The following is a 15,647-nucleotide window of genomic DNA, read 5'->3' as shown; positions in this document are numbered from 1 at the left end:
GCCATTTCCTTCTCCAGGGGATCTTCCCAACACAGGGCTCAAACCCGGGTCTTCCGCATTGCAGACAGATGCTTTATCCTCTGAGCCACCAGGGAAATGGTAAGTGTGTGTATATACATATATAGAAATGTGTGTGTATATATATATAGAGAGAGAGAGAGAGAGAAAGAGAAAAAGAGAGAGAGATACATGTGCATGCTCAGTTGCTAAGTCATATCTGACTATTTGCAACCCCATGGACTAAAGCCCACAAGGCTCTTCTGTCCATGGAATTTCCCAGGCAAAAATACTAGAGTGGGATGCCATTTCCTCCTCTGGGGATCTTCCCAACCCAGGGCAGGAACCAGAATCTCCTGCATTGGCAGGTGGATTCTTTACCTCTGAAACACCTGGGAAGCCCATATATTTGTGTGTGCATATATATATATATATATACATATTCAAAATTCTTTATTAAATCAAAAGGTGTACCTGTTGACCTGGATCCTTGACCTCTCTTTTACGTAGAGGATGAAGTCTTCTGGGATAAACCACTTTATAGTTTTTCACTCCTGGAAGCTCTTTTATAGAATTTACTGAGAAAAAAAATAGTTGGAGAAGATTCAGCTAAGCAGAACTAACATAGGCTGCTAGGTAATGGCATTCCTGATGGCATTGCTGATGAATGATGCCACACACAGGGGCTTTAACTGAGTTATATGAGAGAGTTATACAAGTGCCAACCTCAGAAACAAACAACAAAATCAGAAACCCGCTCTTTCTTCACATCTTTAACCTATATGTTCAGATATTTTTTCCACTGAAAGTTTACCAGAGTTTCTCAGCTTAGTGAATATATTTCTTTGGAATTTCCCCCACTTCTCTTTGCCTCTAGGATCCCCTAGAGGAATGGAGCAAACAGTACAGACAAAAACCAGGACAGGAGAGAAGGAATCAAACTAATCCTCCAGAAAGCTAATTAGTGTCAGAATAATCAAATTGAAGCACTCTGAAACTACACAGTGTTATAAAAATTAAATAATGAATGGATGCCATTTCAGATTCAAGTATATTTCTGTTGGGTTTTCCAACAGCAATATTTTTTACTAGTGAAAGAAACTGAATCAGTAAGGAAAAGTCTCCAGTACCAGCTCCATAGATTGGGCTGGCTTTTGCAGTACAGACAAACCTTCATGTTTTTGCATACAAATACCAAAAAAGAAAATTGGAGAAGCAAACAATTAGAACACTAGGACTGGTCAGGAAGGAAAATTTTTGAGCCTGCAGTTATGCTGAAAGAGAATTGGAAAGCTTCAACTTTCTATCTGCATCTTGAGATCTCATATCAATGTTGCTTCTAGAAGTTTTCTTTCTTTATTTTTTTTTTTTTTTAGAGAATTTCAGATTTCCTAAAGCTAACGCAAAATTTTCTATTTTCTTTTTTATCTGCCCACATGGTTCAGCACAGAATGTAGGTACAGGGAAACCAAGGTGCACAACTTGGTTTGAAACTTCTGGCCAACCCAGAAGGTAGGTCCTAACTGTGACTGCAAAGGCTTTAAATGACTAGAAGGTATTCTGAGCTTATTAAAATAGGTAAGCATAGGGCCTTCCCTGGGGATCCAGTGGTTAAGAATCAACCTGCCAATGCAGGAGACAAGGGTTAGATCCCTGGCCTGGGAACTAAGATCACATGTGCTGGGAGCCTGTGAACTAGGAAAAAGACCCAAGGCAGCCAAAAATTTAAAAATTATAATAATATAAATAAATAAATAAAATAGGCAAACCTAAATTCTATGATAATACAAATTTTATGTGACTGTGGTTGATCTTATAGCAAAGAAAACAGTGTTTTTCATTAATCAACTTGCATGAATGTACACCTATCCCAATGATGCTCCAGAGAAGAAAAGTGTTTATTTTTTCAAAGTTTCTTCAGAAACTAAAGTAGAAACTTTCCAAAATTGCCTAGTGATGTTGATTTTGTTCTATCATTTTAGGATGGTTTTCATTCATCTGACCATTCATTCTAGAGCCATGTGCATTTAAGTCTGAAGGATAGAAAAAGTGATTAAATTGGCAAAGAGCTCGTTGGGTTCAAAATAGAGTGCTTAAGTAATGAAATGGCTTTTCTTTCACTGACTCAAGATTTACCCTTAAAAATATTCCCAAAACACTTAAAGCCATGACATCAATACTTACCTTAACTTTGGGTTTAGTTTGGGTTTTTTTAATTGTTCAGAAAAAGAGGTCAGATTAAATGATCTCAAGGGACAGTTCAAGCAGTCTGGACATCTTTTATTTTTATTTAGTTAATTTTTGGTTAAGGAAAATAACAGCATTAGTTTTAAAACTTCATAGCTGAAGTTCAAAATCTTAAAGAAATATTCAGTTCAGTTCAGTGGCTCAGTTGTGTCCGACTCTTTGCAACCCCATGAATCGCAGCACGCCAGGCCTCTCTGTCCATCACCAACTCCTGGAGTTTACCCAAACCCATGTCTATCGAGTCGGTGATGCCATCCAACCATCTCATCCTCTGTCGTCCCCTTCTCCTCCTGCCCCCAATCCTTCCCAGCATTAGGGTCTTTTCCAATGAGTCAACTCTTCGCATGAGGTGGCCAAAGTATGAGAGTTTCAGCTTCAACATCAGTCCTTCCAATGAACACCCAGGACTGATCTCCTTTCAGTCATTTTCTTTCCATCTGGTGAAAATTGTCGTTGTTGTTGTTGTTCAGTCGCTCAGTCGCTAAGTTGTATCTGAATTTTTGTAACCCCATGGACTGCAGCACACCAGGCTTCCTTGTTCTTCACCATCTCCCAGAGCTTGCTCAAGTTCATGTCCATTGAGTCAGTGATGCCATCCAACCATCTTGTCCTCTGTCGTCCCCTTCTCCTCCTGCCTTCAATCTTTCCCAGCATCAGGGTCATTTCTAATGAGTCGGCTTCACATCAGGTGGCCAAAGTATTGGCCACTTCAGCATCAGCGCTTCCAATGAAAATTCAGGACTTATTTCCTTTAGGATTGATATCCTTGAAGGTTCGATTTCCTTGCAGTCCAAGGGACTCTCCAGAGTCATCTCCAACACCACAGTTCAAAAGCATCAATTCTCTGGTGCTCATCCTTCTTTATGGTCCAGTTCTCACATCCATACATGACTACTGGAAAAACCATAGCTTTTACTATATGGACCTTTGTCAGCAAAGTAATGTCTTTGCTTTTTAATATGCTTGTTCCTTGGAAGAAAATCTATGACAAATCTAGACAACTTATTAAAAATCAGAGGCATTACTCTATCCAGAAATTAACTGATGGTAGCAACACAATTCCCTACAGTCTCCCATTACTCTATGTATAAATACACCAAAGGCACCCACGTGCTGTCTGGTGATTGTGTCCAATCAACACAATTAGTCCCATTAATATGGAGCTCATGAAGCCACACATTCCACCAACTATGCAACCAGAGTAACTCTTCTAAAAATGCTGCATGAAAAATGGCTTTCATCCGTAATACACATTATTCTGATAGGGAATATTAGTCCAAGATGCCCTCAGGTCATAAAAAAAATAACTATTCAACTAATTCTTTTTATAAAAGCAGAGGGTGATAACACTCACATGGTCTCCACCAGAGGTGGAGACTGCAAACAGGCAAATTCACCCAACACAAGTTTTCTGTGATGTCCACATTGATCTCCATGCACCCAGTTTGTAATCCAAATTCTAACATTTCATGAAATCAGAAATCACCAACTGAGTCTCAAATGTGGAGTCTAAATATGTAAATCTGTGGAGAAATGTCTTTCCAGCTCTTTGTTTGATGGCCAAACGCTTCCAATCGACAACCAAATTAAATCAACGAATAAACTAAACTAGCAGAGTTTTTCAAAAGCTTCCAGCAACCTCTCGTATTTTCTTCAGTTTGAAGTGAACAGATTTCTAGCTCTTTATGCTCTTACAACATAAGATCCCTCTAAGGAAAACAGATAGAATTTCCCTTAATGGCCCTTTTTCTGAAACCAAGAAGGCCCCTAAAAGAATGAGACTTGAGATACCACTAATTATGCAGCAGGAAAAGAGAGGCAATGGACCCAAATGTTATTTGGCTCATTCATCCTTAAGTGTGATGGAGACACTGCAGTCTCCTCCCAGCTGAAGAACATCAAACTAATTACTCTGAAGCCTGTGGAATGAACACAACTAACTGCCATCCAGGATTCCACAAATTTGAGACAAAACACAGTATGTTTCCACCAATTCATTCCAACACTTGCTTTTCTCTCTCCCACAGAACTCATGAATTAGATTAGTTCTGACTAGCAGAACTGGATCAAAAAAGAATATTGATATTTGGGTTTGGGTTGGATCATTATTTTCACTGTTTAATAGTTTTAGAAAAGTTAAATCTTTTATTTTTGAACTGTTAAACACTTTTTATTTGGAAATAAATTCAAATGTGCTTGAGAGTTGCAAAAATAGGAATAGTACAAACAAAATCTTTATATCCTTTGCCCAGATTTACCTGATTCACAGATTCACTCACCCTTTTCAAAACATGCTGATGAGTAAGAAGTAAAGTATTCTTGTAAGCCACCAATATTTTGAGGTTGTTCTTACTGAAATTTTGCATATTCTCAGTCTCTCACATATATACATATGTTATATACATGGGTGTATATATACCTATAGACACAATTTTTTCTAACCATTTGAGGATGAGTAGTTGCATTAGATACACCATGATTCTTTACTCCTACAAACTTCAATATTTCCTAAGTATAAGAATATTCTCTTATACCACCATAGCCCAGCACTCAAATTTAAGAAATTTAACACTGACCCAATACTTTATCATCTATATTTCAATTTTGTCAATTGACCCAGTAATATCCTTTTTGGTATTTTATTCATTCCATTGCAGGGTCCAGTCTAGGATCAGGTATTTAGTTTTCATGTCTCTCTACCTTTTTTAAATCTAGAATCTTCCCTCCCTTCCTTCTTCCTTCCTGTTTCTGTCTCTCTTTCACTCCCTTTCTCTGTCTTTACTTGTGTGCGTGCTAAGTCACTTCAGTCGTGTCTGACTCTTTTCCACACTATAGACCGTAGCCCGCCAGGCTCCTCTATCCATGGGATTCTCCAGCAAGAATACTGAGGTAGACTGCCACACCCTCCTCCAGGGGATCTTCCCAACCCAGGGATCGAAGCTTTGTCTTGTCTCCTACATTGGCAGGTTGGTTCTTTACCACTGGCTCCACCCGGGAAGCTCTTCTCTGTCTCTAGAAAAAGTTAAGTCTTGTTTACAAGATTAATAAAACAGATATTAATCTGGAAGGCTACTTTATCTTTTAATATGCTTGGAGCATTTTGGAGTTTAGCCCTCTTGTATGTAATACTGATATTTTAATTTTTTTTCAAAGATGCTGTTTAAAGAAGTATCTTTCCAAACTAAACACATGATGTTAAGCCCTGAATCAGGATTCATGCAATGACACTGACTTAAGTTCTGGAATTCTCTGTATCCCATCATACTATCTGATGATTTTAAACTTTATGTAATAAAAAATAAGTACAGACAGTAAGGGAAAAAACACATCCTAATTAAGTCTATCATTTTGGTTATTAAGATTAAATTATAGATATTCTTTTTGGTCTTCTAGTTACCTGATGAAAGCAATAAGAAATTGCTAATTTGAAGTAAAATGATTTCAAAAGGTACTGTATTCCCTGGGTATTCTGCTGAAATAAAGACCTTTCTCCTTGGTCTCAGTTCTTCACCCTCAAGCACCTGCCACATTCTTTAAATTTTTCCCCCTTTCCACAAGGAAATCTCATAAGTTACTTTTCTTGAGGGATTGTAAAGCTCATTGCAAACAGTTGACCTGATTTAATCTCATCTTTTAAATTTCACATATTTAAGAACTGGGCAAAGTATGCTGGGAGTGGCTCTTGTTTATTCTCTGGGTGATGAGGGGAGAGAAACAAACAAACAGAAAAAAAGGAGATGGGAAAATGAAAATTGTTTTACTTCTTACATTTGGCTGGAAAAGAAATTAATATGGGAATGATATCAGCGTATTTCAGTGACCATAGAAACACTCTTGAAAATACACAATGGAAGGTAAGAAGAGAGGGAGCTTTCTGTCCCAGATGGAAGACGGGGAACAGGGGAAATTTCTGTAAGGACTCTCCTCCCCATCATCACAAAAGCCACTTCAGAACCTTGGTCTCCCACCACCAAGCATTCAAAGATATCATACTTTTAGACACAGCTTCTAAAAATATTGTGTCTCTTTGGGCAATTGTTGTGAATACAAAGACAGGGGAACAGAACCAGTTGGTATGCCCAATTTCATTAAAAAGGCTATAATGTGGGTGGCACCCAGTGTCAGCTATGCTATTCTGCTAATGGATCCAGCTTCATCTTTATGCTGTTGGATAAGGCTAGTACACAAACAATTCTTATGTTTCAACCAAGCAAAGGACCCCAGAGAATTTTTAGTGATTGTATTTTCAGAGAATGTGGAAAAAGAAGGTGTCTAATAGGTTTGATTTTTAAAAAATAGGAATTTTAAGTCAATAATTGAAATATCTAGCACAATTCATTTTTTAAATTAATTTTTATTGGAGCAGAGTTACTTTATAATGTGTTAGCTTCTGCTTCACAGCAAGGTGAAAGCTATATGCATACATATGTGTCCTCTTTCGTAAATTTTTTTTCCTTTTTTTCTTTCTTGCCTAGTACTGTTCTATACTGAAAGATATAATGTAAAACCTTCCCAGGTCTAGAAAAGAAATCAGAAACCATGGTAAAAGGAAAATAATTTTTAGTGACAAGTACTGAGTGGGTGCAAGGGGTAGGAGAGTCTTTCCCTTCCTAACCTCATCCTTCTCGTTGGTAAGTTAGTCTCATTTCTAGGTCCCAACAAACATTCTAAAACCCAAGAAAACATTTACCAGGGAAGGAGTCCCAGGTGCTGAAGCTAATGTGCTGACTTCAATAAGCTCTAGAAGTAGAAATAAACAAAGGAAATGTGTTATCCGATCTAACATACAAGGGCTTTCCAGGTGGCTCTAGTGGAATCTGCCTGCCAATGCCGGAGATATAAGAGACTTGGGCTCGAGCCCTGAGTCGGGCAGATCCCCTGGAAGAGGGCATGGCAACTCATTCCAGTATTCTTGCCTGGAGAATCTCATGGACTGAAGCATCTTAACATGCATGCACATATATTTATAAATATATTTATTTGGCTGTGCTAGGTCCTAATTGCAGCACTCAGGATCTCTAGTTGTAGCATCCCAACTTCTTACTTTTAGATTCAGTTCCCTGACCAGGGTCCCCTGTGTGGAGAGTGCAGAGTTTCAGCCATTGTACCAGCAGGGAAGTCCCTACTTTTGAATTCTTAAACTAAAAATTGTTGCTTGCCATCTGACACTACAAGAATGAAGTCGCTAGCCACTGTAGTAACTGATCTTCAATACACACCCTGAAACAAGAGTTCAGGGCAAAGAAGAGAATTGAGACACTTGGCTCTGGGAGAAACTAGCAGAACAGACCTTCAGATGGATACTTTTAGGAGAAGATATTATAAGTCTAATTTCTTGCATTTTCCCATATCGAGAAAAGCATTAAACTCATTAATGGAGACATCCAGCAGCAACTTTCTTGTGATCAACCTTCTGCCCAAATGTATGGTTGATTGCATGCATCCTCCTCAACAAGATCACTTATATACTGATCTCCCTGCCCCACCTCTTGAGAGCAATTCCTCAGTTATCTGAGAGGCTGTCTCCAGGCTATAGTCCTCATTTTGTCCCAAATAAAGCTTCATTCACAATTTCATATTGTGCCTTTTTTTCAGTCAACAAATGTTTGATCTAACCAGAAAATGGAAGTGAATGATCAACTTAAGCTTAATGGCAGCATTGTTTTGATCAAGTAATATCACAATGCTTTATAAATATTAAATGTTTATTTCTAATGCATCATATTTATTTCTAATTCAATGTATTTATTATCACCAGTAATGAAAGGACTAAATATTAAAAGGGGCAAGAAGGCAAGAGGAGAAGGGGCAACAGAGAATAAGATGGTTGGATGCCATCACTGACTCAATGGTCATGAGTTGGAGCAAACGCTGGGAGATGGTGAAGGACAGGAAAGCCTGACCTGCTGCAGCCCATGTGGTCACAAACAGTCAGGGACATGACTGAGCAACTGAACAACAAATACAAAAATGTGATCAAAATGAATAGAGTCAAATTGGCCCCAACAATAATAACAGATACTTTCTGAAACCTCCTGCACTGTAATAGCCAGTCAAATCTGCCTCACCTTAACTACTCTAAAAATGACAAGGTTGATTTTGAGGCCTTCCATTCTTTGACTCAAAGATCATATTCATTGGTTAAATGATGGTGAATGAAATCTCCCCTCTGACTTCCCTATTCTCAGATCAGATGTGTAAATAGTGATCAAGAAGTCTCCTTGCTTCTCCTTTATACTATTTACATCAGTCAGAGCCCCCCAAAACAACAGATTAAGCTTGCCAAACTGGTTAGTAAAGCTGGTGAAAAGAAAACTATTGGGAGAAGATGAAAAGCAAGCAGGTATTTAACAGAACCTGTAAAGGAGTTAAACGCCTACCTGGAAGTGCAGCAAGGAGTAAGGTGGCCGTCAGAAGAAGCCGTTGCCACATGCTGGGTGCTCCCAGGAGCCTGGTAGCCACTCTTCTCATTCAAGCAGACTGCCCTCCTGGTCTGCCCCTTCCTCCTCTCAAGTGAGACAGACTGAAACCCCAGGGTTCATTCTTGTCTCTGCTTCAGGAAGTGTTTACTAAAGGTGTTGCACAACCCTGGCGCTGTGGTCCTGTGACAATGGCACAGCAGGCGGAAGTTCTGGCTGCTGCCTGGCTCCAAGATCCCTCTATCCTATGCTATTGTTTCTCTGTCCTTCCCCACATTCCCCACTTAAAAGTAGTCCATGTCCAATAAAATTCTATATTCTCAGAAGCCACCAGGATCACAGCTTCAATGTAGCTTGATAAATATGTGTATTTATTATCTGTATAAGAAATATATGTGTATGTACACTCTACTATATATAGAATAGATAACCAGCAATGACCTACTGTACAGCACAGAGAACTTCCTCAATATTTTGTAGTAACCTATAAGGGAAAAGAATATGAAAAAGAAGTAGGTCATGATATAGTAGTTTCCTTCCCATTTAGGTCACCAAATGGAGCACCTACAGTGTGAATTTATGTAAAATTCTCTTTTCCATTATCTTGTATCCTTAGCCTCTTCTTCCACAATAGTGATCTTGGGGAACTTAAACCATCATGAAATAAGAATGTATGACTCTATAAGCTCAAGGCTTTTGAGCTCCCCAAGGGTATTCATATCATCAAAAACAACCAGGAAGGAGAGGTTAGGGGAAGCCTTTAAGACTCAAGGAATGTAATTTCCAGAAAAATATCAGGAGTTGTCACAGGTGGTAGTGAGTCCAAGTTGGCGTGTCCAGCTCTCACTCTGTATAGCTAATTAATTAAACAGCTAAGATTTATTAGAGCCACTTACCAAATTCTAAGTCCTTTATGTTTATTATCATATTGCTTCTTATAATACTCCTGTTTAATAAATATCTTACATCTATTTTGTAGAAAAAAAAATCAGAGATTAAAAGTTCAAAAATTCAAGAGAGTGAGACTCAGTTTTCCTTGTTTTATAGAATAAAAAGATTAAGCAGCTTGCCCAAAGTCACCTATCTAGTAAGTGGCAGAAGTGGGATTTTAACTTGTGTTGAAATATCAGTAACCTCAGATATGCAGATGACACCACCCTTATGGCAGAAAGTGAAGAACTAAAGAGCCTCTTGATGAAAGTGAAAGAGGAGAGTGAAAAAGTTGGCTTAAAACTCAACATTCAGAAAACTAAGATCATGGCATCTGGTCCCATCACTTCATGGGAAATAGATGGGGAAACAGTGGAAACAGTGTCAGACTTTATTTTTTGGGGCTCCAAAATCACTGCTGATGGTGATTGCAGCCATGAAATTAAAAGATGCTTACTCCTTGGAAGGAAGGTTATGACCAACCTAGATAGCATATTTAAAAGCAGAGACATTACTTTGCCAACAAATGTCCATCTAGTCATGGCTATGGTTTTTCTAGTGGTCATGTATGGATGTGAGCGTTGGATGGTGAAGAAAGCTGAGCACCGAAGAATTGATGCTTTTGAACTGTGGTGTTGGAGAAGACTCTTGAGAGTCCCTTGGACTGCAAGGAGATCTAACCAGTCCATTCTAAAGGAGATCAGTCCTGGGTGTTCATTGGAAGGACTGATGTTGAAGCTGAAACTCCAATACTTTGGCCACCTGATGCGAAGAGCTGACTCATTGGAAAAGACCCTGATGCTGGGAAGGATTGGGGTCAGGAGGAGAAGGGGACGACAGAGGATGAGATGGGTGGATGGTACCACCGACTCGATGGACATGGGTTTGGGTAAGCTCTGGGAGTTGGTGATGGACAGGGAGTCGGTGTGCTGCGATTCACGGGGTCGCAAAGAGTCGGACACGACTGAGCGACTGAACTGAACTGAACTGTCTGATCACTTACTTACATGCTTTCTGACTTATACTGATTTATACACCCAGTTATATTTCTGTTGAGAAATAAATATACAATTCCTATTTTTTAAAAATCCTGAAGTATTATTACAAAACCCATTTCTGGTCCACTAACAATATGCATTATTTTGTGGATTCTGGAGCACATGCTTATACTAGTGATTACAATGTAAAAAGACATCTCCAAATGATCATACACATATTGGCTAACAACCATAAGGGAATTTTCTTTTTTTAACTTACTTGACTGTGCTGCATCTTAGTTGCAGCACGTGGAAACTTCCTTGTGTCATGTGAGATCTTTCAGAGCCCTTGCACTCAGTAGTTGCAGTCCCCAGGCTTGGTTGCTCTGCAGCATGTGGGATCCTAGTTCTCCAACCAGTGATCGAACCCATGTCCCCTGCATTGTAAGGTGGGTTCTTAACCATCAGGCCATCAGGGAAGCCCCCCATAAGGGAATTTTTGAATCTAGTTATTGAATATGTCAGCCATCAGGATTAGGATTCTCTGTTCTCAACACATCCAGTGTACGGGTGCTGTGCAGATGAGTCCTCCTGTGGGTCAGAAGATGCTTGCCCTGTGGAATGTCTAGGACAGGTAGGTGAGTCTTCTGAATCCTAAGGATAAGCACTGGCAAAGATGCTTATTCCACAGTTATAAGTCATCTTTACCTTCAGGGCTTCCCTGGTGGCCCAGACAGTAAAGAATCTGCCTGCAGCGGAGGAGATGTGGGTTCAGTCCCTAGGTCAGGAAGAGCCTATGAAGAAGGGAATGGCTACACACTCAAGTATTCTTGCCTAGAAAATTCCATGGAAAGAGGAGCCTAGCGGTCTAGAGTTCATGGGGTCACAAGAGTCAGACATGACTGAATGACTAACACTTTCATTTTCTTTCACTTTACCTTATTCACTTTAATCAATTATAAAGAAGCTATTTTAGTTAATACATGCCTTAGCTTTACCTTCTTTCTCAGATGGCTCAGAAGTCTCACTGGTCTATTTTAAAGTCCAGCCTACAGGGATGGATTCAGGAAGTAACATAATGATGAGAACACAGGCATGGAAAAATATGAGGGAAGAACATTTTGGCAGAAGGAAGAGACAATGCAAAAGGATCAAACTGAAGCACAGCTGACATATTCAAGAAACAAAGTGAGCTGACGTAGCTGGAGGAACCGAAAGAGAGGAAAAGAGGAAATTGGGTATGTGGGCCAAGGGCCAGATAATGTTGGGTTTTTAAGTATCTTATTTCAAGTGCAACGGGAAGATCTTGGTGGTGTTTGAGCAGAGGGCAATATATGTTACTTCACGTTTCTAAAAGATTATTCATACAGCAAAGAGAGTAATAAAATCACAAAGAGATCAGGAAATGGAAGAAGAAATAATTAGGAAGCAACTAAGACATGTTAGTGAAAGTGAACTAGCTCAGTCATGTCCAACACTTTGTGACCCCATGGACTGTAGCCTGCCAGAACCAGCTCAGTCATGTCCAACACTTTGTGACCCCATGGACTGTAGCCTGCCAGGCTCCTCCATCCATGGGATTTTTCCAGGCAAGAATACTGGAATCAGTTGCCATTTCCTTCTCCAGGGGATCTTCCTGGCCCAGGGATCGAACCTGGGTTTCCTGCATTGCAGGCAGATACTTTACTGTCTGAGCCACCAGGGAAGCTCAGAGGCAAAATATCCAGTTGTTAGTTAGAAAAATAGATTCAGATTTCAGACTAGAGATCTATTTCAGAAAATAATAGATTACATATATTGAGCTTTCACATGTGAATCAACACTTTTTATCTTCACATCGTTCCTATGGACTAGGTAATAGTTTCATTATCATTTTAAAGAATAGTTGTGTGCCCCTCAGGAGCACAGTTCACTGGGAGATGATTGCCAGAAAAAGAAAATCCTTTAGGCATGCCGGCTGGGAACAGATTGATAGTGAAAAGATCTAGCACCAAGCAGGAAACAATAAAGATGAACGCACCAGGGAGCATCTGTCATGAGCTCTGGCATTTCATTGGTGCTTTGGGTGTGTATTTTGGAGCAGAGTATCTGTATCATAGTAGGATACCGTTTCTTCTTATTCTCCACCCTGCCGCACACCTTAAAAAAGAAATTCCTGGAACAGACACAGATAAATGGGTTGGAGAGGTGTTCAAGATTTACAACATCTTATCCTTACCTCTTAGGAGTAGATGGACCTAAAACTGGGAGTGGAATGATAGGGAAAATAAGGACCCAATTATTGGTAGGTTACTAAGACTCTTAGATCGTATCTGATTAAATAATCATAATAGTTCTGCTGCATTCTCTGTATGCTTATGTCATTCAAGGCCTTCAAAATATCTTCAAAAATAATTATTTAGAACCATCAAGGTTAGTCCACCAGGCTTCTCCTTCCATGGGATTCTCCAGGCAAAAACACTGGAATAGATTGCTATGCCCTCCTCCAAGGGATCTCCCCTACCCAAGGATGGAACCACGTCTCCTGCATCTCCTGCATTGGCAGTTGGATTCTTTACCACCAACGCCACCTAGGAAGCCCATCAAGATATGTGAATGAGAAATCATGTCCTGAACTCTGTCCCCTTGGGTAGAGTTGAGGTGGGCGTGTTCTCACTGAAGCTCTAGGAGGACCATCACAGTTTCATCTCTCCGGACCCTGATAGCTCTGTTCCTGTTCACTTGGGGGTGAAAGAGAAATAATACACACAGAAGACTGTATTTTTCCTCAAAACAACTTCACAAAAATCCCTTCGGTCCAGAATTCTCACTATTCTTTCTGCTTTCCATACTCATTATTTCAAAGAACACACATCAAAAGAAAAGCAAACGATGTTTTGCCATACATTGACATGAATCCACCATGGATGTACATGTTTTCCCCCTCCAGACAAATACAATACTGTAAAGTTAAAAAATAGAAAATAAACTAATTTAAAAAAATAAAAATAAATAAATAAATAAAAGAAAAAAAAAAGAAAAGCAAACGATGTTAGTATTGGAACTGGGAAAAAAGGATGATTCAGTTACCACCTACTTGACCCCACTCAAGGGAATGCAAAGTCTTCTTAGTAGGAAGAGAGAAGGGAGCAAAAACTTCCTGGGTGATTAGAATGCACCAGTTGCTTTATATTAAAATGTATCGTCTTCACCACAACTTCTGCATTCTTACAGTTAGTTGCTTTTGGAACAGACAGAAAAGTACCATTCCTTTAACCCAGAGACAGACTATAGGGTCATCAAACACTGAGGCACGTTTGTTTTCCCTGTGCCCAGAACTGAACTACACAGATTTGGCACTGAGTAAATAAATAGCTTCCAGAGATGCTATTAAAGATATGTTGTAGGGCATAAGGAACTCAGGTTTTAACATGGCTGAATACATTCCTTTTGTCTGCTCTATAGACATGCTGTGTGTATGTGTGCTCAGTCACTCAGTCGTGTCTGACTCTTTGTCACCCTTTGGACTGTAGCCTGTCCGGCTCCTCTGTCCATGGGATTTTTCAGGCAAGTATACTGCATACATGTTGAAAATTTATCAAATCACATCTCTAGAAAAGAACAGACAAAAATACAAGCTTAGAGGTTAAGACAGATTGGTTGTCAAATTCAAACTTTTAAAATATTTTCTATATTTTAAACAAATAATTTCTTAGAGTGAGAATCATTCTAAGAAAATTGTCTGAAATATAATTCAGATATGCATCAAGATGCTAATTGCAGTATCTATAAAGGATAAAACTAAAACTAAATATCCAAAAGTAAAAAGATAGGTATATAGTCAATGACATACTTAATTAATGAACTATTAAACCACTTAAAACGACACTTAATATTATGGGAAAGCTTAACATTTATAATATTGGAATAAAAATGAAGCCATTAATGTATATATAAAATGGTTACAGCTAAATAAAAACTTCAAAAACTCATTTGGAGTTTAAAAAAAAAGAAGCAAAAAAATTCTCAAATATTTAGAGAGGCGTTTCTGTATGTGCTGGGAAAGTGAGTGTTTTTCCTACTTTTCTTTTTTGTATTTTTTAATTATTGCTATTTTTTACTATTATTCTTGTAAGTTAAAAATTACATAAAATAAACACAAAAATCAGATTATTTTCCAAAAATCATAGACAGAACTTTTCTCCTCTAAACTGAACTCTCCTTTAGGATACACATTAGTCATTATTGCACCCCCACAACCCCAACACAGTGCTTGGAAAGTAGGAGCTACTGATATCTAATTAGGGATTTGAAGGAGGATCATTCAAAAAACAAGCAGAGCCCCTGAACCACAAGTAAGGAGCAGCTGAGTCTTAGAAGAAAAGAGATAAAAGAGCTGTTAGTCTGTTAAAACCAGAACAAAAGTAAAACCTTAACAGTGTCCTGTTCCTAACTTATCATGTTCCCACTTGTGGTGATGTAGAGTGTGACACAAAGGAAAGAAAGCTATTTGCTTTTAAACTCTGTAAATACGTTTTTACAAAAGAAAGTCAAGAGGTTTTGCTATCTCTTTTCAGGTACTATATTTACAGAAGATTTTATTTTCTTGCTTAGGCTTTACTATTATAATCAGCCAATACCCCTCTCACCTTGAATCAGTTCAGTTCAGTCGCTCAGTCATATCTGACTCTGCGACTCCATGGACTGCAGCATGCCAGGCCTCCCTGTCCATCAGCAACTCCCAGAGTTTGCCCAAACTCATGTTCATTGAATTGGTGATGCCATCTAACCATCTCATCCTCTGTGGTTCCCTTTTTCTCCTGCCTTCAATCTTTCCCAGCATCAGGGTCTTTTCAGATAAGTCAGTTCTTCGCATCAGGTGGCAAAGTATTGGGGTTTCAGCTTCTGCATCAGTCCTTCCAATGAATATTCAGGAATGATTTCCTTTAGGGTGGATTGGTTAGATTTCCATGCATTCCAAGAGGCTCTCAAGAGTCTTCTCCAACACTACAGTTCAAAAGCATCAATTCTTCAGCACTCAGCTTTCTTTATGGTTCAACCCTCACCATGAAGTATTCCCTGAGTTCCCTAATCAAAC

General features: G+C 39.0%; 1 protein-coding gene across 1 annotated transcript in view; it reads right to left on the bottom strand.

Moving 5' to 3' along the window:
- Positions 1 to 8,796, bottom strand: part of ADAM28 (ADAM metallopeptidase domain 28) — a 71,542-nt gene extending 62,746 nt beyond the window's left edge. The window contains exons 1-2 of the mRNA XM_081513934.1: positions 8,625 to 8,796; positions 472 to 575 (exon numbers count right to left, since the gene is read on the bottom strand). Coding sequence (XP_081370060.1) covers positions 472 to 575; positions 8,625 to 8,715 — 195 coding nt within the window. The 5' untranslated portion in view covers positions 8,716 to 8,796. The remainder of the gene's footprint in view (positions 1 to 471; positions 576 to 8,624) is intronic.
- Positions 8,797 to 15,647: the final 6,851 nt, after the last annotated feature.

This window comes from Giraffa tippelskirchi, chromosome 1 (genome assembly GCF_054371585.1).
Source record: "Giraffa tippelskirchi isolate mGirTip1 chromosome 1, T2T-mGirTip1v1.2.pri, whole genome shotgun sequence".
In the NCBI taxonomy this organism is placed as follows: Eukaryota; Metazoa; Chordata; class Mammalia; order Artiodactyla; family Giraffidae; genus Giraffa; species Giraffa tippelskirchi.
This window is presented reverse-complemented; position numbering and strand designations above follow the sequence as displayed.